The following is a 26057-nucleotide window of genomic DNA, read 5'->3' as shown; positions in this document are numbered from 1 at the left end:
TCATTTCTGATAACGTGCGGGCGGTTTAATGATAATTCTATCCATTTTAGCTATAATTATTTGTATACAAAGCTTCAAAGCCATACTTGGCCTTTCATGATGGCACGTTCAGGTTATGTAGTTTTGTGAATCGTATGGCACATTAATACTACAATGATCTCTGATGTGTAATCGCACTGAATGTATCTTGATATGTGGATGTTATTTGCACACAGTGATTATTGCCAAGTGTCCCTATGTTCAGACGTCTAGTCTCTGTATGAGACTGATGCTAAGGCCTTGCGTAACATGTTCAGTTCAGAATCTCAAGTGTTCAACACGGCATGTCGGGTGAATATGGCGGTGTTTCCGGGGAGGCACAATCCTGAACCGACAGCTTTTCTTTCCCGGATTCTGTAAGAATAAAGCTTCGCATTTGTATCAATAGACATACACAGATCTGGTGCATCATGTGGCATTTCAAGGGCGGATCCACCATTTTCAAAGGGGATAAGAATAGTATCGTTACAACGAGCGAATGTTGTTTAAGGCAAGAGATTAACAATATTCCAACCATATCACGGCTTTCTGTAAACGATCCTGACCAGACATTCCAGTGATTGTAAGCATATGTAACGTACACGTTAACAGGACACGACGACATGCAACCAGCCAAGTCACCAGGCCACCTGAACGTCTCTCTTTTGGTTCGATCCATGGCCGTGTCAAACCAAAAGACGTTAAAAGATGTTACTTGTTGTTACCCTACCTGGCGCTCGGCATTAAGGACTGATCGGCTCGGAATCAGTATACTGTGTCTGAGTGGGGTATTCATGTTAGACTGCCGCTAGCTCTATAAATTCTGCATTAGTCCGGACTAGCGCGCACGCACGCACGCACGCACGCACGCACGCACGCACGCACGCACACACTCTTTAGTGAATAAGCATGGTTTTACGCCGCTTTTAGCAATATTCCAGCAATATTACGGCGGGGGACACCAGAAATGGGCTTCACATATTGTACCCATGTCGTGAATCGAACCGAGGTCTTCGGCGTGACGAGCGAACGCTTTAACCATTAGGCTACCCGACCGCCCTCTCACTTTCTTAACGACAGCTATGTTATCTAGTAAGTGTAAATAACGTAGTTATGGTTATCCATATTACTTACAGAGATTAGTACATGAATGTGTTCTTCGTAATGCTTTGTGCGAAACGAGAGTCAGATTCTTTGTACAATAAAATGTCTAATAGGAATCACAGTCACAGGAATGTGTGTCACTTAACAACCCACACTCTATAATTTGCTTTGTGAAAAGGATTAGTGATTGTATTTAAGATACCTGTCCGAGAAGTAGAACATTGCAAATCTGACATTGGGAATTGTACCATCATCAAACTGCTTATAATTTCATAATTAACGAATCAAGGATAGGAGTAGTCCATTTGTACAGGTACATGTACGTTTATTCCAAGGTACGAGGGGCGTTCAATAAGTTTTGCTCCTTGGGCATTTGTGTTTACACAAACAATGTAAACTTGTGGCAGGCGTGACACTACACATCAGGTTGACACGTGTCATAACAAGTTCCAGTCACAACAGGAAGTTAGATGTGATGGCTTCATTCACCTGAGGGTGATCACAATCATGGATTCTCTCAAACATGAACAACGCGCTGTAATAAAGTTCCTTACCAAGGAGGGGTGCAAAGCAAAAGAAATCCATGATCGCATGTGTGAAGTGATGGGTAAGGATGCTCCTGAATATTCCACAATTTGCCGTTTGTCTGAGTTTAAAAGGGGTAGGGAGTCCCAAGGTCAGACAGGCCTTCAGATGCCATTGCTGCTACAGAAAGAAGAGTTTTGTCTGACTGACGAGTGAAAGTATCTGAACTTTCTAGGGAATTCCAAATATAAGTTATGATAATATATGAGCATCTTGGTATGTCCAAGGTATCTGCAAGGTGGGTACCTAGAAACCCCAGAGCTCAAGACCGCCACCAGGGAGCTGAGAGTTGTGGAGAACTCCTGGATCTCTATACTGCTGATGAAGCCGGATTTCTTTCTCGTCTAGTGACAGGTGATGAAACATGGATCCACCACTGGGACCCAGAAACTAAATTGGAATCCATGCAATGGAAGCACCCCCATTCTCCGCCTCCAAGGAAGTCTTGCACTCAACCATCGGCTGGCAAGCTAAATGGCCACCATATTTTGGGATTTAAGAGGCATATTACTGATTGATTACATGCCACCAAAAACTACAATCAATGGACAGTATGCTAATGTAATGAAAGAATTGCGAAAATGTATTCGCCAGAACACGTGGTATTCTACTTTTGCATGACAACGCTCCGGTTCACAGGCCGCCATATGTGAATGTGGATTCGAACAGTTAAATCACCCACCCTACAGCCCAGAATAAGCCCCCAGTGACTATTTCCTGTTCCGGCAAATTAAATCTGCCCTACGTGGAAGACGCTTCCAGGATGACGAGGACATAAAGGCTGCCACTGAGGCGTGGTTAGAGGGCCAATCTGCGGATTTCTATAAAAGTGGTATTAAAAGCTTGGAGGACAAATGGAAAAAGTGTTTTGAGGTGAATGGAGATTATATTGAAAAATAAAAGTGAAAAGGATATTCTGCGACTTGGTCTTAGATTGAAGTTGCAAAACTTATTGAACGCCCCTCGTATCAACAGAAAAAGTCCGTTCTAAAGGGCTTTCATTGTAATTTCGTCCTTTCGGGAAATACAATAATTCTGACCCTCGTGTTGTAAACGCAGTATGGCAAACACATACTGTAACAACCTCTATATATCCCAAACCTCTCTTGCCGAGGAAGCACCATACATGTCCGCTGTACGCAAACCTGGGTGACCAGCTTCCCTCACAGACCACATGTTTCACATGTGCAGGCAGGGTGTTGTGCTGTTTCATGTATTTGCAGAAGGCGTCAGCGACCATCACACGCGAACACAACTTTTGCTTCCTGAAAGGAGAAACACACAGTCCTGATATACTTCTTGTGAAATTCATCGAAACTCCTAATTTCGTTTTCAATTTCCTACACGCAAGCGACATTGTCAGTCTGACCACAAGGATAATTATACGTCTTTCATATTTCTTGACACAAAAGTAAAAATGTCTTAATATACTCAACAACAAAAGTTCCCGTGACACCAATATTTTAGTGTATTTTTCAAACAAGTAAAGTTTGGTTTTCAATATTGTAGTACATATATGGAATCAAGTCACAAAAACGCAACTGCTACAGAAAAGCATGCATTCCATGGAGAAGTTGTCTTTTATGCAAGCCCCATACATTTCACTACCACAGAATGGGTATAAAAACATGTGCGTTAACGGGATTCCATGTGCATTGTTTAGCATCGTGCTGACAACAACCACAAAACAACAAAATTACGCAATTATTCAACATTACTAGATTCCACGCCAGTCCGAAAATGAACGTCTAAAAGCCATTGGTATGCTTGAAGCAGGATCGAGTCAACGTGATGTTGCAAGACAATTTAACGTCAAAAGAAACACCATTTGGTGTTTATGGCAACGTTGGCAACAGACGAATGCAGTCAGAGACCATCCTCGGAGTGGCCGCCTCAGATGTGCAGGGATTGTCGCCAGAAGACCCGCGAGACGTCCCATTTTGACAGGAAACCGCCGCCAAGCACGTCTACAGTGGTGTAGACAGCGTCTACGCTGGACGGCCATGCAGTTGGGACAAGTTCTTTTCACTGACGAGTCTCGTTTTCACCAGCGATGGACGGATTGGAGAGTACCGACGTCGAGGTGACGGTTCGGGGGCGGCAGCGTTATGGTATGGGGTGGGATTACAGCAAGACAGAGGACCCGTTTGATAGTTGTAGAGGGAAATCCCAATGGACAGCGCTACCGCGACGAGATCGTCGGCCCTGTTGTTCTACCGTTTTTGCGTCGTCATGGCCCAGGCATTACCTTTCAACATGACAACGCCCGGCCTCATATTGCTCGACTTGTTTATGATTCTCTTCAAAATAACAACGTGAATGCCATCCTCTGGCCGGCTCGCTCCCCTGATCTCTCACCAATCGAGCACATGTGGGATGAGATGGATCGGCGCCTTCGACATCAACCACGTGTTCCAAGACACTCCAGGAACTTCGAAACATGCTCCAGCAGATATGGACAGATATCCCACAGAACTTTGTGCGACGCCTGGTCCATTCCGTGAGACGAAGATGTGTTGCTTGCCTCGCAACCAGAGGTGGACACACACGCTATTGATTTGTTCATGTTTTTTTAATGATAATCACGCATTTTCTGAAGTCAGCATGGCAAATTAAACCATTTGAACACTTACAGGAGTCTTTTATCTGTTGCAAACCGAAATTGTTTCAGATTTGGTAAAAAACATAACTTTGCATTAAATCTTATTCAATGTCACATGGAACTTTTGTTGTTCAGTATATTAAGAGACATTGTAAGGGAACCCCCCATACGACCTTTATGCACTCATAGGTTATCATGCGAGTTTTGGTTAGGTAATCATGTCCTGTATTAGGAGTGTTTGAGTATGGTTTTACGCCGCTTTTAGCAATATTCCAGCAATATCACGGCGGGGGACACCAGAAATGGGCTTCACACATTGCACCCATGTGCGGACTCGAACCCAGGTCTTCGGTGTGACGAGCGAACGCTTTAACCACTAGGCTACCCTACCGCCCCATCCTGCATTATGAATAAACATTGCATTTAACTATTTGAGCTTAATACATAGTGGTTATTTCTAAAATATCCCAATGCTCACAGGCGTGTTAACCTACAATGTCATTCTTAAATGCTATCCTCGAAAATAGTATTCTCATCTTAGACAAAAGATACCTAAACATTGTAAGTGTTACTGGAATGTGCGCATTTATGTATTACGTAACAAGTTCAGGGATATTTGTCAGACGGACAGTTACGACAGTCACCCCAATTCAAACTGTAACTTGATCTATAAACAGAGGCGTAACTATCATATAGACAAAAAGACAACTGCCTACACGTAATCTTTCAATGTCAGTGATCGCCTAACTCGCTGGAGTTGTTATCCTTACGGAAGCTACTCTATTTTAGGTTTGTCTAGAGTCTTGTCTGGCCTGTCATATAACCTTACGAACGGCAGTAAGATGTCCCACACAGCGAAATAACAAAACAACCTCAAACTTTTCTGTCAAATCTTATATAAATTCCTAATATCGACCCAAAGCCGCAGGGGTCTGCAGGCACAGATATGGAAATTGAGCCCTGCTATAGCGTCCTCACTAAGATTACTTCGCAACTTATGTTGAATTTGCCTTCACTTGTAAAAAGCCCCAGCTACCACTTCTTTATACACTGATTCTCGGTATCTTTGACTATTATTTTGATTATGATAACAATTATTCCCGTAATATGTCCTGATCCCCGATGGTTAATTCTGACTCAATCAACGACAGCTAAGGTCGACGACATGTTTGTTCTTAAACACTGAAAATAGTACCTGACCTTTTATATTTGCATATTTAACCGTAAATTACCCCAAAGGATACCGTTCATATCCATTGGCATTAATCAGTTGAGAAACCTACCCATTACATGACAACGTTAAAATATTATCTTAAACATGTTCAGAATTGCACAAATTTATGTTTACAATGAAGAAAATGACCATCGTGTATCTCAATGTGAAAAGGACTTGGTTTAAATGCAAAGGGTTGTATCTCTTACACAAAAAGGTCTTCAGCAACCCATGCTTGCCGTAAAAGGCGACTATGCTTGTCGTAAGAGGCGACTAACAGGATCGGGCGTCAGGCTCACTGACTTGGTTGATGCATGTCATCGATCCCAATTGCGTGGATCGATGCTCATGATGTCAATCACTGGATTCTCTGGTACAGACTCGATCATTTACAGACTGCCGTCATATAGCTGGAATATTGTTGAGTGTGGCGTTAAGCGATAAACAACAAACAAACAAACCTGACATTCTTGCAGAGATCTGGCGATGAACAGACCAGCAGCGTGAAGCCCGACCTATTCAGGCGAGAGGCCACCTCCAGCATCAGAGTGGTGGCACCTGTTCCCGAGTCAGCTTTCACGGTCACAACATCCTTATCAATGTTTTCTGACAGCGCAACAAACTGTTCTTGCGTCAGTAGCCACGTCTGGGTCATGTCACTGTGGCTTTTGTCAGAGCTCAACATCTGGACCACCTTCGTAGAGGACGCCACGGCAGAGAACGCTTTGGTGATGCTGACGTATTTCACATCCGACATTGACAGCGATTCCGGGATACAGAAACAAGACGACTCTTTTTCAATGGTCACATATGCTTTCGCAAACCTTTCTGCTGATGATATATCACCGTATGTGACAACTCCATATAGGGCATTAAAGTTCTCATTTGTGAACTTGCGCACTGCTCTGATAAGCGCTTTGGTGACATAAATGTTGTACCTGGAGATCGCGTTTCTCTTCTTGGAATCTTCTTGGATGACACTCAACACTATCGGAGCGCCACGTGGCAGGATGACGCATACGTCAAACATGACGTCAGCAGGCTGTTTCATTCGAACATCGAGGTCAAGTGACACCCCTAGTGATCTTGCGAGATAGACTAATCCACCCTTTCCAGAGGGGAACGTCTCTTTGATTATGTTCTCTAAATCAGTGTGCCTTTTAACCAGCTCCGCCATGTACGAAGGGTAAGCGTGTATCCCAAGCTTATCTGAAATTAAATAAATAAAAGCTGGTTCACAATTGTGTACACTTGAAACCGATCATTTCAAATAAATGTCATACTTGAGAATAAAGAATTTACAAAATCAATTGATAGCTTTTTGGTTGAGCGCTTTAATCATTGGTTGCTGAAACAAGGGCTTCGTAATTGGGGATTGTAGCATTGAACCTTCTTCTTGTTATATCTACCTTTTGTAAGTAAGACATGAATGTCATCAAGAGAGTTGCCCAGTTGCTTCGCTGGTTTAGCGAATATGTTCCCACTTGGTAGCTTGACCACATTTCCGACCTGCCTCTTCAGTTTTTCTACATTCAAATACAAAACATTTGCGATCAAGAACACAGGCCAGGTGTATATCCTGGTGTATAATAAGAAGTTTTACCCACACTGTTTTGTTTGTTTGTTTGTTTGTCTGTCTGTCTGTTGTTAAACGCCGCACTCAACAATATTCCAGCTTTATGACGGCAGTCTGTAAATAATCGAGTCTGGCTGCACCCAGCAATATTCCAGCTTTACGACGGCGGTCTGTAAATAATCTAGTAGTCTGGACCAGACAATCCAATGATTGACAACATGAGCATCTATCCACGCAATTGGGACATGATGACATGCATCAATCAAGTCAGCGAGCCTGACCACCCGATCCCGTTAGTCGTCTCTTACGACAAGCATAGTCACCTTTTAAGGCATGCATTGGTTTCTGAAGAGAATAATACCCGCCCGTTGGATATATGTACACTCATGAACATAATAATAACGAATTTTCAGACTTTTTAAAATAAATGTTTCAGTTTTTACAAATTCTTTTACATTAGCGACGTTATCATTCCTTTTATATAAATTAGAATTGGAAGAAACCCATAGATTCATCATAAAAAGGTGTTAACTAACCTTTTAAAGAAACTATTCCTTTCCGATGGTGGCGTCCCCGTTTTGAAATGTTTCCGGTCTTGACATTCATTGTCTGGAAAATAGATCTAACAATCTTTAGGTAACTTGGCAGTACGTTAAAAAATGTATATCCTCATTCTGATATGACAAATTTAAATGATTAATGGAATCTAATACTCAGGGAAAAGAAATTCTCTTTCTGTCAAAAAAGGTACAAAAACGAAGCAAGAGTACTCAAACTGGTATGGAAATTCATTTTGGGAAGAAAACAGACAGATTCATAGGTAAGTGAGTGTATTGCAGGTTTAAGCGACAACCTCGCCGTGATCACCATGGTCTACTGATACTTCGTGCCACATGTTACAACTGTTATGTTGTCAATAAGACTTGCAACAGACAAATCAGCTGTTTCAATCAGAGGCGGTTATTGTGATTTTAACTCTGATTGACCACAGCAATCGAGCATTTTCGAAATCTATGGTTGAATGTAGTTTTACGCTAGTCAGCAATATTTAAGCTTTAACACGGCTGTCGCAAATAGTTTGGTTAATTTACATCGGTGGTTGATAGCATGAGCAGCTATCAATGCCATCAGAACATGATAATACGCAACGAGCCGGGCCATATTTAACCACCTGATCGTCATCTTGGACTTATCACAGCCCGGAATCCCACTTGTATTTACATTGTATAATAAACATTGAGAAACCATGTCGTGTACCCCTACCGTTGCCTGTTTCAGTGGTTGGTATCAGAACTGCGAGAGTTAACCTTGTGCTTTGAAGGTGTTAAACCATTCACAACATGTAATCCGCTTTAATTCCCCTTCTTTGATCGCAAAGGAGCTGGGCCCCCGTGCATCATAGAAGACCAGCCCCTCTACGGCACCAACGGCTACTTCGATAACGTAGTTTTTGTCTTTCGTGAGATGATGGTCAATGACGACGAGATCATGTGCTTCAATATTCAATGTCTCCCCGTCGTACGAACAACACAAAATATCTGACTGTACCTTCTCTATCAAGTTGTGCTTAAGAGCTTTTAAATCTCGTCTTGACAAATTAATACCATGGTCAACAAGCTTTATGGAAACATATTTTTTGCGTCCGTATTCACGCTTCTCTTCCGCGACTCCAAAGAAATATGAGCCACCTTTGTCAAGTTTGGAAAATGAAGTGATATATTCACGGAGTCTTTGATCTTTCCAGATGTACTGCACAAGCGCAGGTATGTCTCTTTGTAGTGATTGCAGCTTCTTTTCGTTCCCCTTCTCCGCCTTGAAGGCCTTGTGTTGTACGTTCCTGGATTCGTGTAACAATCGGTACTTCCTTCCTCGTCCACGTACCAGTGGTGCCTTATGCCGGAACGTTTTACGAGTGCTCAGTAACCCGTGGATATTACTCGCCCGGGGGTCCTCGATCTTGGAGTCAAATGGGATCTTGGTCATAAAGTTAGCTGTCACTACGCTTTGGTTCTTTGGCCTCACAGTAATGCTAATGAAATCGTAATAGTCTGAAAGTTCCTTTTTTTCGTCCAGCCACTGCTTCGTGAAGCAGTCCACAAAGAGAGTCCCGTCGTCGATCAATTTAACCAGAAGGTCGTCAGTGAACTCGTCAAGTTTTCCAGGATGTCTGTCCCTGCTGCTCAGCCCGACCAGGTGCACCAGGAGAATCCCCCCGCCGGAATTACGGAGCCCACAAGCCTTTTCAAGAAACTCACTCTGAAGTTGTTTCTTCTTGTTCACACGTTGTTCCTTCGAGAGAATGACTCCCTGGCTTGTGTTAGGTATTCGTTCATACAACAGACACACGGGGATGTCGATACACAAGAAGTTGCTCTCTTTAATGTGACGTTTTGCTTTTTTACAGGCGTCTGAACAATCACGGCATCTCGGGCGGGTCACTGGTCCTGAGCTTCTTGTAGTAATCTGCGGTTCACGTCTTGGTCGCTTAGGTGGTGGTGATGCTATTCGAGGCAAGAAAGAAAGTTATACATGTTACATGTGGAAAGTACAAAATTCAGACACTGATGCAACTTATCTGACTATATATCATGTTCGATCTTGCCAAAATGGAGTAGAGTATTCACAGAAAATAGATAAAGCTGATTGTTTAAACTTGAATTTATGTTGATACTAATTATATGAAAATACACAAGAAAGGTATCACTGATTTCTGAGTATGGTTTTTAATAATAATAATAATAATAATAATAATAATAATAATATTATTATTATTATTATTATTATATTTCGTTCATTTCGGCGATCATAGGCAAAGATCGGGCACGTGTTATTCGTGTAAACACTTTATTAAGAGGTAATTGATAAACTTACCAAAAGGATAAGCATAAAGTAACAGTGAAAACTGATGACGAATAAAACAAATATCAACACTCAATTATATTATATTTATTTAATACACCATCTACATTTAAGTGGTATATGTGACAATAAAGGAAATGTATTTTATTAACGTAAATGTCCATCATGTATCTATGTCTACTTAAGTCAGGTTATAAGTTAATAATGAGTTCTAAGGCCACAGGCACATATGCATAAAAACACATTTTTTAATTATAAAAGAATATTAACATATAACCTGACAAAAATTACATGCGGCGTGCCATTTTAAGTTTCACAGCGTAATCAAGAAAGCGAGTTCGTAATTGTGAATATTGTTGACAATATACTAACAACAAATAGTATTCATTTTCGCCCGATACAAAATTTGTACAATATTTACATTATCGTCCTTCTGGGTTTTCGTCTTTATATCTTCCTGTATGTGTATTATTACCACGAGTAAAATATGAAGTTCATGCATAGTACAAGAAGCACTGTGTTCCATGACTGCCAGTGAACTGACCAGAAACACAATACGAGATTATTCTTACACAAGAAACGCTATTGAATATTCCTAAAATATTCTGTACCCACGCATGAAGTTTGTTCTCCCTGTGTCATATATATGATGTTGTTATCATGTTGTTACGCTAACGGACGTGAAGCTACACTGACAGTATAATATGGTTGTTAGCACTATTTGTCAACCTACCCCTTGAATCAGCCCTCCTCTTCCTGGTGTCGCTCATCTCCACCTAAATTAGAAACATCAGTGGTGAGATAATATATAATAAAACATCCACACGTTCTTTCTGAAATAATGCGGTGTTCAGTGTTTACCGCGGGAATGTGTGCATTTGTCTATTCTCACGTGTATTAAGTCAATGTTCAGCAGGGCAAAATAGGATTAGTATACACTTACAACCTCTTGCATTCTGAAATGAATACTCGTGTCCCCATTGTAAGTTCAATGCCATTTTCTGTACGTACATATGTAACCAGTATTGTGTCTAGAAGGTACCCAGGCTGTATGAGGTAAGAGGCGAGTAAACTACCTATAAACTAACGGTAAACCACCCCGTCTCCTGTGCCTGACCAAACCAATAACGTCTCGCTTCTGAACTTTTGGCAATGTTTTTTGTCTTTACTTTTAGTATCGATTCAGGCGTGTGTTTTCCTACCATGGGCTTCCTGGTACGGTATCTTTCAGAGTCATTGAGACCAACCTGTGACGAGGAAAATGCGTTTCTTTCGTGAGTTGTAAATTTCCAGGAACAACGCGCAAGATATACTGTGTGAGAATAAGTATCTGTGTGTGGAAGGGGATTCACCTGCACTCTTAATGTCTTTAGGCATGTAGTATGTGTTACATGTGTGACCACGAGACGAGTGTTGCAAAATCCCGTACACCCCGCTACCGACAAATATAATGAATATTAATCAGTACGAGTGCTCAAAGGACAGAACACACCTTGGGTACAGACGCACCTGGGAACACATAAAACGTACATGGGAACATATAGAATACAAACCGGACACAGAACACACACAAGGGAACAGAATACACTTGGGAACACACACAAACACATCGGGACACAGAACACACACAAGGGAACAGAATACACCTGGGAACACACACATCGAGACAGAACACACACACCGGGGCACAGAACACACATAAGGGAATAGAGTGCCGTTGGGAACACACACACCGGTACATAGAACACTCACAAGGGAACATAATACACTTGGGAACACACAGAACACACACAAGGAAACAGAGTACACTTGGGAACACACAGAACACACACAAGGGAACAGAAGACACTCGGGAACACACAGAACACAAACAAGGAAACAGAGTACACTTGGGAACACAGAGAACACACACAAGGGAACAGGATACACTTGGGAACACACAGAACACACACAAGGAAACAAATTCCACTTGGGAACACACACACCGCGACACACGGAATACACACAAGGGAACAGAGTACACATGGGAACACACACATCGAGACAGAGAACACACACAAGGAAACAGAATACACTTGAGAACACACACACCTGGGCACAGAACACACACACGGGAACAGAGTACCTTTGGGAACACACACACCGGTACATAGAACACTCACAAGGGAACAGAATACACATGGGAACACACACACATCGAGACAGAGAACACACACAAGGGAACAGAGTACACTTGAGAACACACACACCGGGGCACAGAACATACATAAGGGAACAGAGTACTTTTGGGAAAACACACACCGGTACATAGAACACAAACAAGGGAACAGAATACACTTGGGAACACACAGAACACAAACAAGGGAACAGAATACACTTTGGAACACACACAAGGAAACAGAATACACTTGGGAACACACAGAACACTCACAAGGAAACAGAGTACACTTGGGAACACACAGAACACACACACGGAAACAGAGTACACTTGGGAACACACAGAGCACTCACACGGAAACAGAGTACACTTGGGAACACACACACAAGGGAACAGAATACACTTTGGAACACACAGAACACAAAAAAGGGAACAGAATACACTTGGGAACACACACAAGGAAACAGAATACACTTTGGAACACACAGAACACTCACAAGGAAACAGAATACACTTGGGAACACACAGAACACAAACAAGGGAACCGAATACACTTGGGAACACACACAAGGAAACAGAGTACACTTGGGAACACACATAACACTCACACGGAAACAGAGTACACTTGGGAACACACAGAACACAAACAAGGAAACAGAATACACTTGGGAACACACACACGGAAACAGAGTACACTTGGGAACACACAGAACACACACACGGAAACAGAGTACACTTGGGAACACACACAAGGAAACAGAGTACACTTGGGAACACACACAAGGAAACAGAGTACACTTGGGAAACCACACAAGGAAACAGAATACACTTGGGAACACACAGAACACACACACGGAAACAGAATACACTTGGGAACACAAAGATCACTCACACGGAAACAGAGTACACTTGGGAACACACACAAGGAAACAGAGTACACTTGGGAACACACACAAGGAAACAGAATACACTTGGGAACACACAGAACACTCACAAGGAAACAGAGTACACTTGGGAACACACAGATCACTCACACGGAAACAGAGTACACTTGGGAACACACACAAGGAAACAGAGTACACTTGGGAACACACACAAGGAAACAGAATACACTTGGGAACACACAGAACACTCACAAGGAAACAGAGTACACTTGGGAACACACAGAACACACACACGGAAACAGAATACACTTAGGAACACAGAACACACACAAGGAAACAGAGTACACTTGGGAACACACAGAACACACACACGGAAACAGAGTAGTACACGTGGGAACACAGAACGCACACAAGGGAACAGAAGACACTCGGGAACACACACACCTGGACACAGAACATCACAAAGGAACCGAAGACACTTGGGAACACACACCGGGACACAGAACACACACATGGGAACAGAAGACACTTGGGAACACACACACTGGGACACGCGATTTTGGAATTATTCTGTAGTAGGTTAAAATTAACTTGCATTACAATAAAATTTTATCAACAAATCACTTCACTTCATATATTAAGTTTTCTGTAAAAAGATTTTTTCCCATTGACGTAGTGGTCGTTTCCGGCCCGGGCCGTTGTTCCTATTTATAGACACGGACAACGCTGCAGTAAACTGGGCCTGTTCGTGTTTGAAACTCATAGCTCTTAAAAGGAGAGAAATGTTTGACCGTGTTAATGGTTTAGCGGAAAGGGGCTACCAAAAAATACGACGATATTTTGTTAATTTGCACTCTGTTAGAGCTGGTAAAGATCGATGCAAAATCAGCATATTCTATGAAGGCTTGAGTCGTAACCCTGTGTCAGTGACTAGAGTAACCAGTGAGTGTCGTCCTTCGGTAAACACGTTTAAACACAAATTTAATATTTCGATACAATGAGTGAGTGAGTGAGTGAGTGAGTGAGTGTGGGTTTACGCCGCTTTTAGCAATATTCCAGCAATATCACACATTGTACCCATGTCGGGAATCGAACCCGGGTCTTCAGCGTGACGAGCGAACGCTTTATCCACTAGGCTACCCGACCGCCCCTCGCAGATACAAACATAATGTGCTATAGATATACGACAATGGAATTTGTATTCGTTAAAAAGGAAAACCGGCGCCAAAAGTAAAATATAATAATAGTGTGACCTCACAGTATCCGGATCCACTTGACAACGTACTTATAAAACTATTTTGTTGAATAAATGTACATGCGTCTACCTAATGCAGTACAACTCCCACGATGACATACAGATTAATATAGTCATGAATGTACATATCTCGCTTACGTCACCACACATATATAATGTGCAGTGTGAGACGAGATATATATTCTGGAGCAGTAAATGTGTGCTACATACATGTCAAACCCGCTAGTGAACACGAGCATAGTCCCCACATAACTCCTGTCTATATCCAGAGAAATGGAAACCATAATCAATTCAAAACCCTTCCTAGAAACGCCTTTATCAGTTTTACCAAGAAATTAATCTATCTTTATTCTTAGAATTCAAAGTAGAAGTTACGAATTCCGAGAACGGCCACCATCATAAATGGTGATCTACTCGCTGTATGCAAACCTGACGTGGAACTGACTGAACATACCAGTTCCACCTCTGTGGGATAATGTCTCATAATTTACACGTAGTTTGTGACTAACTTATGTTATATTTTGTGGATAAAATACCACGAAAAGCTCCCTATCAATAAGTATCGACATAATGCGTGTCAGGTTATTTATAGACAAGCTCTTCCCAGAAACTCATTTTTCTAGTACTAGGTGTGTTCGATTAGATGAACTAATCGTGTTCATTCAGGCCTTTGCTAAATAGTACGTTGGTTTTGTATATCATCTTTGAGGAATATTTAGTTGTAAATATGCCTTCTTTTTTTTCATTCAAAGCAAAACACATGTATTATATCCTCATTAACTGACGCGCCCCAGGACTATTTCGTTTCCAGCCGAAAGCGTAGCAATATCACGCGCTGCAGTGCTTTGTTTGTTTGTTTGTTTTTTCTAAACAAAAAACAATCAGCAATATTCCAGCTTTAGGACGGCAGCCTGAAAATATTCTATTCTGGACCAGACTATCCAGTGATTGACATCAAGAGTATCGATCTACGCATTTAGGATACGATGACATGCATCAATCCAAGTCGGTGTGTCTGACCACCCGATCCCGTTAGTCGCCTCTTACAACAAGTATGGGTTGCTGAAGACCAATGCTAATTTGGATCTTCATGGGGCGCGATTAGTATAATCCCTCCTTTGGCAGTATTTGCGTGGCGTCACTTTTATTAAATATTTCGATTATTCGTTTTGCCTTCCTCCTTCTTTGACACTCGATATGTTCACACCTGGTCTCAATTAATAAATAATGAATGTTTTTTTGGGATATTTGTTTCGTTATCAAATAATTAAACTATATTAAAAAAAGTGTTTCTGCTTTATTTTCCTTCTGCAAATAGAGACAGTCAGTTAATGTTATGTGGACACAGATATCTAGACACCCACCAACACGACGACTGTTCATTCAACCACGTTTATTGAATCCAATCGAACACACACTAGGCGGTTTATCTGGTTGAGTACGAAGCACAAGTCTGATTGGTTAATTCAAATACCCTCCTTGAATCCTATGGGATCTCATTTCCACTCAGACATACAATCATTTTTTGGAAGTCAAAACATGGGACATGTTTGCACATGCATCTTAAATGGAATTTGATTTTATATAACCGATACTGCACACGAGAGAGGTAATTGGTTGCAATACAGCTGCAAATGCGTTTCGGATAATATCACCGTGTGTTGTTGTGGAAAGAAGTCAAGTGACTTTCAAGTTATTTTCGTGAAACCCTTGTAGAACCGAAGGGACGCATGACTGCACGTCAAACACCACCCATTTCCGTACAAATAGAGATATATTGGTGTGTGTGTGTGTGTGTCTACGGGTTTGTGTGTGTGTGTCTACGTGTTTGTGTATGATTGCGTGCGTGGCTATATAAGTAATTTGGCGTGTGTGTGCGCGTGTGTGTTCATAACCCAACCTTAACTTTAAACATTGTGTTAGTATATGTCCTAATTTACCTTATCCAGATCATGACGTTATGCATATGCTTTTATGTCTAGTGTCTCGTTGGCCATACCTGGTCGGATGTTATATTTTATTGTTTGTGTACGTGTTTTAGTATGAAGTGTATATAACATGTGACGCAAAAATAAACATTATTCTCTCCCTCTCATTCTCTCTCTATATTTCAGGTTCCAGCAACTGTATCACAAAATCCTTGTCTCACAGTTCAACAATAATCCTTAATGCAATCAAGGTAGAACAAATGTAATTAATACTAATGTGGATTCTCTCAGCTGTCGAAGCGTCTCAGGTACACGTCTGTCCAGCTCCCACAAATGTTCAATAGGGTTTAGATCAGGCGATTTGGTGGGCCATGGCAGCACAGTAACATTGTTGTGGGCAAGATAATCCATGGTAACACGTGCAGTATGCGGTCTTGCGTTGTCTTGCTGGAAAATCTCTCTTCTGACGTCAATGGCGGGAATAAAGGTGACGTTCAAGGATTTCATCACGGTAGTGTACAGCAGTTAAATTTCCCTGCACGTGCACCAGATCTGTCCTACCATTCACGGATATGCCTGCCCACATCATGACACTTCCACCGCCGAATCGGTCGACTTCATGTATATAGTGTCGAGTCTGGCGTTCTTTTCTCCGTCTGTAGACACGCATCTTACCATCATGGTGATACAGCATAAACCGCGACTCATCACTGAACCATATTCTTCTCCAGTGCACTAGGGTCCATGGTCGAACATTTCTGATCCATTGCAGACGTGCACAACGATGATGTTGCCGCAGAACGGATGCTGTATATGGTCTCATTGGCCGTATCCCATGCTGTCTTAGACGATTTCTGATGGTTTGCGCTGAGACTCTACGAAGACCAGGAACATTGTTAGCTGTGTATGCTGCACTGATTGTCCGGTTGCGAAGACGCAACACCCGGATGAAGCGGTCCTGCGCCGCAGTTGTTACCCCGGGTCTACCACTTCTCGGTCGATCGCTTGTAGAGTTGTGGAGTCTGTAGTGCTGCCACAGACGAGAAATGGTACTCTGCCTCACGTTAAAGTGCCTGGCTACTTATGTCTGACTTTCTCCAGCTTCCAGACGTCCAATGTCTCTGTTTCTACAGCCTTCATTCAGTCTTGGCATCATGAGAGTCACGTGTTCGGGTGCAATAAATTAGCATAAGGTCAATATTCACAGTTAGCAATGATCGCGACATTGGTCAAGTGTCTCAATCTCGCGTTCTCGCATTTTTGAAAATAGTTGCCTATGACTGTACACTAGGCAAAGGGCTCAAAAGCACGAGAACGCGAGATCGCGACATTGGTGTCGCAATCTCGCGTTCTCGCGTTTTAGAAAAAAATTGCACATAACTGTAAAGGCAATTGACACAAAAGCACGAGAACGCGAGATCGCCAATTTGGTAAAGATGTCGCAATCTCGCGACAATGAGACCAACCTGTGACGAGGAAAATACGTGTCTTCCGTAAGTTGAAAATTTCAAGGAACAGCGCACAAGATATACTGTGTGAGAATATGTGTCAGTGTGTGGAAGGGGATTCACCTGCACTTTAAGTGTCTTTAGGCATGTAGTATGTGTTACATGTGTGACCACGAGGCGAGTGTTGCAAAATCCCAAATATGATGAAATTTAATCATTACGAGTTCTCAAAGGACAGAACACACACAAGGGAACAGAATACACCTGGGAACACACACACCGAGACACACGGAATACACAAAAGGGAACAGAGTACCTTTGGGAACACACACACCGGGACATAGAACACAAACAAGGGACCAGAATACACTTGGGAACACACAGAACACACACAAGGGAACAGAAGACACTCGGGAACACACACACACACCTGGACACAGAACACATCACAAAGGAACCGAAGACACTTGGCAACACATATCGGGACACAGAACACACACATGGGAACAGAAGACACTTGGGAACACACACACTGGGACACGCGATTTTGGAATTATTCTGTAGTAGGTTAAAAATAACTAATCTTGCATTACAATAATATTTTATAAACAATTCACTTCACTTCATATATGATAATTAAGTTTTTAGCATAAAGATTTTTTCGCATTGAAGTAGTGATCCCGTTTCCGGCCCCGGCCGTTGTACTATTTATAAACACGGACCTGTTCGTGTTTGAAACTCATAGCTCTTAAAAGAAGAGAAAGGTTTGACCGTGTTAATTGTTTGGCGAAAAGGTGCTACCAAAAAATAGAACGATATTTTGTAAATCTGCACTCTGTTGGAGCTAGTAAAGATCGATGCGAAATCAGCATATCGGACTTCTATGAAGGCTTGGGTCGTAACCCTGTGTTAGTGACTAGACTAACCAGTGAGTGTCGTCCTTTGGTAAACACGTTTAAACACAAATTTAATCTTTCGCAGATACAAACATAATGTGCTATAGATATACGACAATAGACATTTTACATTCGTTAAAAAGGAAAACCGGCGCCTAAAATAGTAAAATATAATAATAGTGTGACCTCACAGTATCTGGATCTACTTGACAACGAACATATAAAACTATTTTGTTGAATAAATGTACATGCGTATACCTAATACATTACAAGTGTCACGATGACAGACAGATTAATATAATCATGAATGTACATATCTCGCTTACGTCACCACACATATATAATGTGCAGTGTGGGACGAGATATATATTCTGGAGCAGTAAATGTGTGCTACATACATGTCAGTCCCGGTTAGTGAACACGAGCATAGTCCCCACATAACTCCTGTCTATATCCAGAGAAATGGAAACCATAATCAATTCAAAACCCTTCCTAGAAACGCCTTTATCAGTATTACCAAGAAATTAATCTATCTTTATTCTTAGAATTCAAAGTAGAAGTTACGAATTCCGAGAACGGCCACCATCATATATGGTGATCTACTCGCTGTATGCAAACCTGACGTGGAACTGACTGAACATACTAGTTCCACCTCTGTGGGATAATGTCTCATAATGTACACGTAGTTTGTGACTAACTTATGTTATATTTTGTGGATTAAATACCACGAAAAGCCCCCTATCAATAAGTATCGACTTAATGCGTGTCAGGTTATTTATAGACAAGCTCTTCCCAGAAACTCATTTTTCTAGCTAGTACTAGGTGTGTTCGATTAGATGAACAAATCGTGTTCATTCAGTCCTTTGCTAAATAGCACGTTGGTTTTGTATGTCATCTTTGAGAAATATTCTGTTATAAATATGCCTTCTTTTTTTCATTCAAAGCAAAACACATGTATTATATCCTCATTTACTGACGCGCCCCAGGGCTATTTCGTTTCCAGCCGAAAGCGTAGCAATATCACACGCTGCAGTGCTTTGTTAGTATGTTTGTTTTTATCTAAACAAAATACAATCAGCAATATTCCAGCTTTATGACGGCGGCCTGTAAATAATCTAATCTGGACCAGACTATTCACTGATTGACATCATGAGTATCGATCTACGCAATTGGGATACGATGACATGCATCAACCAAGTCGGCGTGTCTGACCACCTGATCCTGTTAGTCGCCTCTTACAACAAGCATGGGTTGCTGAAGACCAAAGCTAACTCGGATCTTCATGGGGCGCGATTGGTATAATCCCTCCTTTTGGCAGTATTTGCGTGGCGTCACGTTTATTAAATATTTCGATTATTCGTTTTGCCTTCCTCCTTCTTTGACACTCGGTATGTTCACACCTGGTCTCAATTAATAAATAATGAATGCTCTGTAGGGATATTTGTTTCGTTATCAAATAATTACATTAAATTAAAAAGTGTTTCTGCTTTATTTTCCTTCTGCAAATAGAGACAGTTAGTTTATTGTTATGTGTACACAGATTTCCAGACACCCACGGAACAACACGACGACTGTTCAGTTAACCACGTTTATTGAATCCAATTGAACACACACCAAGCGGTTTATCAGGTTAAGAACGCAGCACAAGTCTGATTGGTTCATTCACATACCCTGGTTGAATGCTATTGGACATACAACTTGAAATCATGTTTTAGAAGTTAAAACATGGGACATGTTTGCACATGCATCTTAAATGAAATTTGATTTTATATAACCGATACTGCACACGAGAGAGGTAATTGGTTGCAATACAGCTGCAAATGAGTTTCGGATAATATCACGGTGTGCGGTTGTGGAAAGAAGTCAAGTGACTTTCAAGTTATTTTCGTGAAACTCTTGTACACCGAAGGGACGCATGACTGCACGTCAAACACCGCCCCCTTCCATACAAATAGTAGTATATTGCAGGATCCAGCAACTATATCACGAAATCCTTGTCTCACAGGTTAACCATAATCCTTGATGCGATGCAATCAAGGACGAACAAGTGTAATTCATATTATGTGGATTCTCAATTGTTGCAGTCTTCGAAAAGAGCTAAGTTTAATTCTGTCAAAACATTTCATTTTTCATCTAAAACATATGTGGAGTTTGGGGAAAGGGCATTTGGGCAAGAAGTAGGCATCTACATGATTTAGTTGGATGGTTTGTTGTTTAACGCCGCACTCAGCAATATTCCAGCTATAAGACGGCGGTCTGTAAATAATCGAGTCTGGACCAGACAATCTAGTGATTAATATCATGAGCATCGATGCACGCGATTGGGATGAATGACATGCTTCAACCAAGTCAGCGAGCCTGACCACCCGACCCCGTTAGTCGCCTTTTACGAGAAGCATAGTCACCTTTTACGGCAAGCATGGGTTGCCACCTCATTTGTTTTATATTGAGATCTATGCATAAAACCTGAGTGACAAAAAATTATCTACTAGACTGAATGACAAATGGGACATCAACTTTTCAATAGTCAACTTTCCCTTAATGTCGAGCAATATCCCAGCAGCTCCCATTTTGAAGTCAACATTTTGCAGCTTTCGAGATACAATGAGCATGTTCTTTCAACCTCAGTGAAGATTTAGACCAACGGGATCGTGTGGTCAGGCTCGCTGACTTGGTTGATGCCTGTCATCATATCCCAATTGCATGGATTGATGCTCATGATATTAATCACTGGATTGTCTGGTCCAGACTCGATTATTTTCAGACCGCCGTCATATAGCAGGAATATTGCTGAGTGCGGCGTTAAACAACAAACCAAAACCAAAAACCAGTGAAGATTTCAAAAATTGTTATGGTAGACAAGTGGAGGACATTTTCAAATGTGACAATGTGAATAATATTGAAAGAAACAAACATCTCCATTTAAATGGAAAAGGAACACTAGCGAGATTCAAAACCTGAGGGAAATCTACACTTCCTTCTTTTAGGGTTTCAGCAATACAGTAAGTGCTGGGCGGAGGGAAAATAACTATGGTTCAGATCTACTTAAAAGGGGCGGTCGGGTAGCCTAGTGGTTAAAAGCGTTCGCTCGTCACGCCGAAGACCCGGGTTCGATTCCCGACATGGGTACAATGTGTGAAGCCCATTTCTGGTGTCCCCCGCCGTGATATTGCTGGAATATTGCTAAAAGCGGCGTAAAACCTTACTCACTCACTCACTCACTCTACTTAAAAGTGACGATCAATTCGTGACGGCGCAACAGAGAACGCATTCGACGGGCATCGACGACTCAGAAAATGTAAAGACAACAGATAGTACTGATTAATTATTTTTACCCCCCACCCTCCACCCCCACTTCCCGAGAAAAAAATGTCTTGTATAAGTCTAAAATTTGGAACACCCATTCAGGCCTCGCATCGTTTTTTTCAGGAATTGACAGATTCTTGGACCTCTTCCAACACTCATCCATTGTCAAGAAATATGAGACAGGAAACGGAATCATGACATTGTCAATTTTCTCTATCCGTTCATGTTATTTGTTTCTATCACTTTCATTGTCTCTGTTTCCTTGTGAATTTGTAAATAGGGTTGAGTGAGTGCACCGACGTTGGTTTACCCCTCGGTCAACAATATTACTGCTGTATCATGGCTGCCTGATGACTGGAATATTGCTGACTGCGGCGTTAAACAATAAACACTCTTGTGTGGTTATTCACTGATTTCACAAATTGTAATTCTATATGAACCGATTTCTGTATAAAATGTCGCGTTTCAACTTGGGGATCAACTAGTAAAACCGGTTTACACATTGGCGTTTGTGGGCAGTTGAATCAATTGAATCACCGATAAGAAGCGGTACTACAATATTCGACAGTCACTTTAATGTCGCGTACAATTTAATTGCACTCACATGAGTCGCGCATGCACATGTGTGTATCTCTCTCTGTGTGTGTGTGTGTGTGTGTGTGTGTGTGCGTGTGTGTGTGTGTGTGTGTGTGTGTGTCTGACTGCTTGTACTAGCCCACTAAGATACCATGCCAGTGCTTGAGAGCGTGAGCAGCTATGCACATCGTCTGTGTATGATCACACGGTGCAGCAAATGTCACATCATATTTATTCTCATTTTAGTCGTATCTTTAGCTAAAGGGGAAACGGAAAGGTGTTTCAGAATGGCAATAGGATATGAAGGTGTCAGTATACTGACTATTGACTGGAGATCACTATTTATGCCAATTGGCTCAATTTGTTTTTGGCTTGATATGGTTTACACGATGGTGGAATTCATGTGGTTTGTTGGGTCAGGACTGACGTTGGAAATATGGCGGGTCAAGTGGAGTCAAGTGATACAATGCATGTCGCATGAACATTGTTGAGTCCTGTTTAGTTAACAATTGCGCCGCTGTAACATCCAATCTCGCAAGCCAAGTTACCCGTCCACCTGTTTCAGCATTCCAGAGATGCCACAGAGGAGCTGCGGACTCCGAAGCCTTGAAACGCTAATTATTAATGGCGGATATATAACTTAAGCGCCCCTGAAAAGGTTAATCTATCTTGCCTGACTGTGAATGATATTAGTAAAACCATCATGAATCAGACACTCCTGTGATGGATATTCTGAGGAAAAGGGGCACGATGACACGCAATTAACCACGTCACAAAGCCTGACCCCCCGACCAACTTAGACGATTCTTACGGCATGTATAAGTTGCTTGAGACAGGCGTCACGGTCCTTGTCTGAGCAGATTCCTAATCCACTGAAGGACCACGCCGGTACATTCATGGTATCGAACTAAAACATGGCAGGAAAGGAATGCCTATCAAACAGTTCATGGCATCACGGTTGTAAAGGAAATCTTGGAACAGCTTATACACTTAAAGCAATTTATATCATTCATGTACAGGCCCTGTTTCCTGCTCAAAATGTAGATTAACAAGGATGTTTCTGACATTGCAATCTACAACAACCAACATTTTCTTTTTACGACAGATTTCAGGGAGGATGTGGGACAAATGTGGGTTTATATTAACAGTTTGCATCGTATTAATCCAAACTCAAAATAAGAAACCATAATGTGTTAAAATGGAGACGGAAACATTAGAAGTGTGTGTAACAGTGGGACTCAGATTTAATAACATAAAATACATTCTTATTTTAGGAATTGGCTTGAAGGAAGTCTGAAAATCTCCAAGAAACTTCTTCTCAGAACACATGAACAAGCTAGGGAGACCTAAAGCTTGATGATATGTAGGACCATAGTTGAACTGGATATGTAGGTATATGATTCAAGCGAAAGATGAAGAAATAGATAATTGTGATGTGACAGACAGACAGACAGACAGACGGACAGTGTATTCAGTAAAACGTCCACAGCCCCATTATACAGACACTGTTTGATTGTATGAACTACGCATGCCAATGAAGTAATCAATAAGGTTTCTCTAGTCGCTGGACTTTGTAGAAATATAAACATGTGTAATATATAACATCAACGTTTTCAGATGAAATAATTTCAGTCAAAGATGTTACTGTTTGAGACTTGATATTCTTCTTTGAGCTGAATAACGCTCACACACAAGCAATATAAGAAATTCATCTTCTGTCAATAAAAGATATTTTTTTACAACTAACAGGGATTAAAAATGCTTCAGTCCCATTAAAGGTATCATATATGCTATTAAGAGAACAACACCATGATTGTTGAAGGTTATTAAATCATCTTTGTTCAAGAGATGAATAAATATCTTCACATTGCCAACATCCATATTGCATATCGAAATCCTGATGTCAACAAAATATTTGTAAACATCATCAAGTCATTTAGGCATGAAGTAGCTGGCATTAATGAGGCAGTCAGTGATATTGTGATATAGTTGACTGTACTTTTGTCCATTGTATGCTCATATGTCACTGAACTATAATGAAGAAAAGAAACAAGCATTATATATATTTATTACATTTTTGCCAGACATCCTAATTTCAGCATATTCAACCCCAATCACACATTGCATCCGAACAATATCGTCACAATCCCATGACTCGCGAGGATGAGATGAGATTCAAAAATGATTTAGGGTTGTACCATCAACCCAATCACACATCACATATTCTACACGCTCAGATTGATATTTGTTCATTGATTTAATTTTTATGTATTTCAATGTCAGTTCTTGGCGTCAGAGGTTTAAAGGCATTTCCGAACATTCAGCTTGTACAATAGCTGTTGAAATTGTCAGGAATACTTCAATACAAAGTCGTTGTGCCTTTGATTTTTATTGCGAGTTCTATGAGACGGTAGTTTGAGGCATTGCTGAACATATTACATTCAAGGTCTGCCCTTGACAGAATCAAAGCTTTATATAGCAATTTGTTACGCTTGGTAATGATACTGGTCATACGAGAAAAGAATGTCAGCATTTCATCGAAGTATATGCCTGGAAGTTTTGAATTTTTAAACATAGTTGATCACGTTACCATAATTCTTTATTATGAGGGTATTTCTCCCTGTGAGAATCACCGCGTCTTTGTATGAGATATATTACAAGCCCAATTACAACACCATCTATGAACTACGTTCAGGACCCCGTCCCACAAAGCCATCTTAGCGCTAAGATGATCGTAAGTCCCATTCTTTAATACTGGCTTGCGATAGTCGTAGCGCTAAGATCGCATTGTTGAACGGTGCGCAGGAGGTTTTGTCCAGACTCCTGGCTCAATGGAAAGTGACCTAAGCGTCTTCAAAAGGATCCATCATCAACAAACTGAAATGCATCAATATTAAAAGATAGCGAATATAGGTCATTTATCATAATAATAAACCGACCAGGTGCAATCACATTACCCTGCTTGGTGCTTTATTCTAGGTATTTTCAGTATCAAGGAATAACCACATCATTATTTCGACAAACTGCTTTAACCCATTTCAAAATTTACAACACCTGTGAACGAATCCATATCAAAAGTATAATGTTATTTGCCAAACACACGATCCTCAGAATTACAGCACATTTGTACGAAGTTCAACCAAATCTGACGGCAAAGAAGTATGTCCAACTCTGTTTTCCTATTGGTTTTCTGTGGTCGGCTATTTCACAGATGTCATGGTCAGCTATTTTACAGATATCATGAGATCAAGGCTTGTTGATGTTATTTAAAATCATATCAGGAAATAATAGTATCAGCTATTCCAATGAAGAAAGATGCGTGATTAGCTCAAACAGAGCCAACTGACAGAGAGTAGTACATACAACACACGTCCCTTCTGATCGACATTTAATCTGCTTCCATTTAAGGAGGCAAGCAGGCAAGCGTTATCTTCACCGAGATGTGTTCAACACTTGTTAACCTTCAGCAAGTATCACATTAATTTCAACATATATAATGTGCAGTGTGGGACGAGATATATATTCTGGAGCAGTAAATGTGTGCTACATACATGTCAGTCCCGTTAGTGAACACGAGCATAGTCCCCACATAACTCCTGTCTATATCCAGAGAAATGGAAACCATAATCAATTCAAAACCCTTCCTAGA

The 26057-nt window shown here is 41.2% G+C and overlaps 1 protein-coding gene across 8 annotated transcripts; it reads right to left on the bottom strand.

Annotated features, from left to right (window-relative positions):
• On the bottom strand, positions 1-26057 carry LOC124113569 (schlafen family member 13-like). Of its 8 annotated transcripts, none has more exons than XR_007218099.1 (9): positions 14465-14568; positions 10691-10733; positions 8362-9599; positions 7635-7707; positions 6932-7048; positions 5984-6731; positions 2783-2972; positions 237-393; positions 1-200 (listed from the first exon to the last, which is right to left on the bottom strand). XR_007218099.1 is itself a non-coding variant. In XM_048382133.1 (8 exons), the coding sequence occupies exons 4-8, from the start codon at positions 7702-7704 to the stop codon at positions 298-300; spliced, it is 1221 nt and encodes a 406-aa protein (XP_048238090.1). In that variant the 5' UTR covers positions 7705-7707; positions 8362-9599; positions 10691-10733; positions 14465-14568; the 3' UTR covers positions 1-297. The 8 variants fall into 8 exon arrangements, 6 of the variants coding, with proteins under 6 accessions (XP_048238090.1, XP_046329979.2, XP_046329990.2 ...); XR_006857785.2 differs by having other exon boundaries at positions 2-200; positions 2809-2972; XM_048382133.1 differs by having other exon boundaries at positions 1-393.

The sequence above is a fragment of the Haliotis rufescens genome, unplaced genomic scaffold, assembly GCF_023055435.1.
Source record: "Haliotis rufescens isolate VD_foot unplaced genomic scaffold, xgHalRufe1.0.p SCAF_4, whole genome shotgun sequence".
Classification (NCBI taxonomy): Eukaryota; Metazoa; Mollusca; class Gastropoda; order Lepetellida; family Haliotidae; genus Haliotis; species Haliotis rufescens.
Note: the sequence above shows the minus strand (reverse complement) of the source record. Positions and strands in the feature narration are given on the sequence as shown.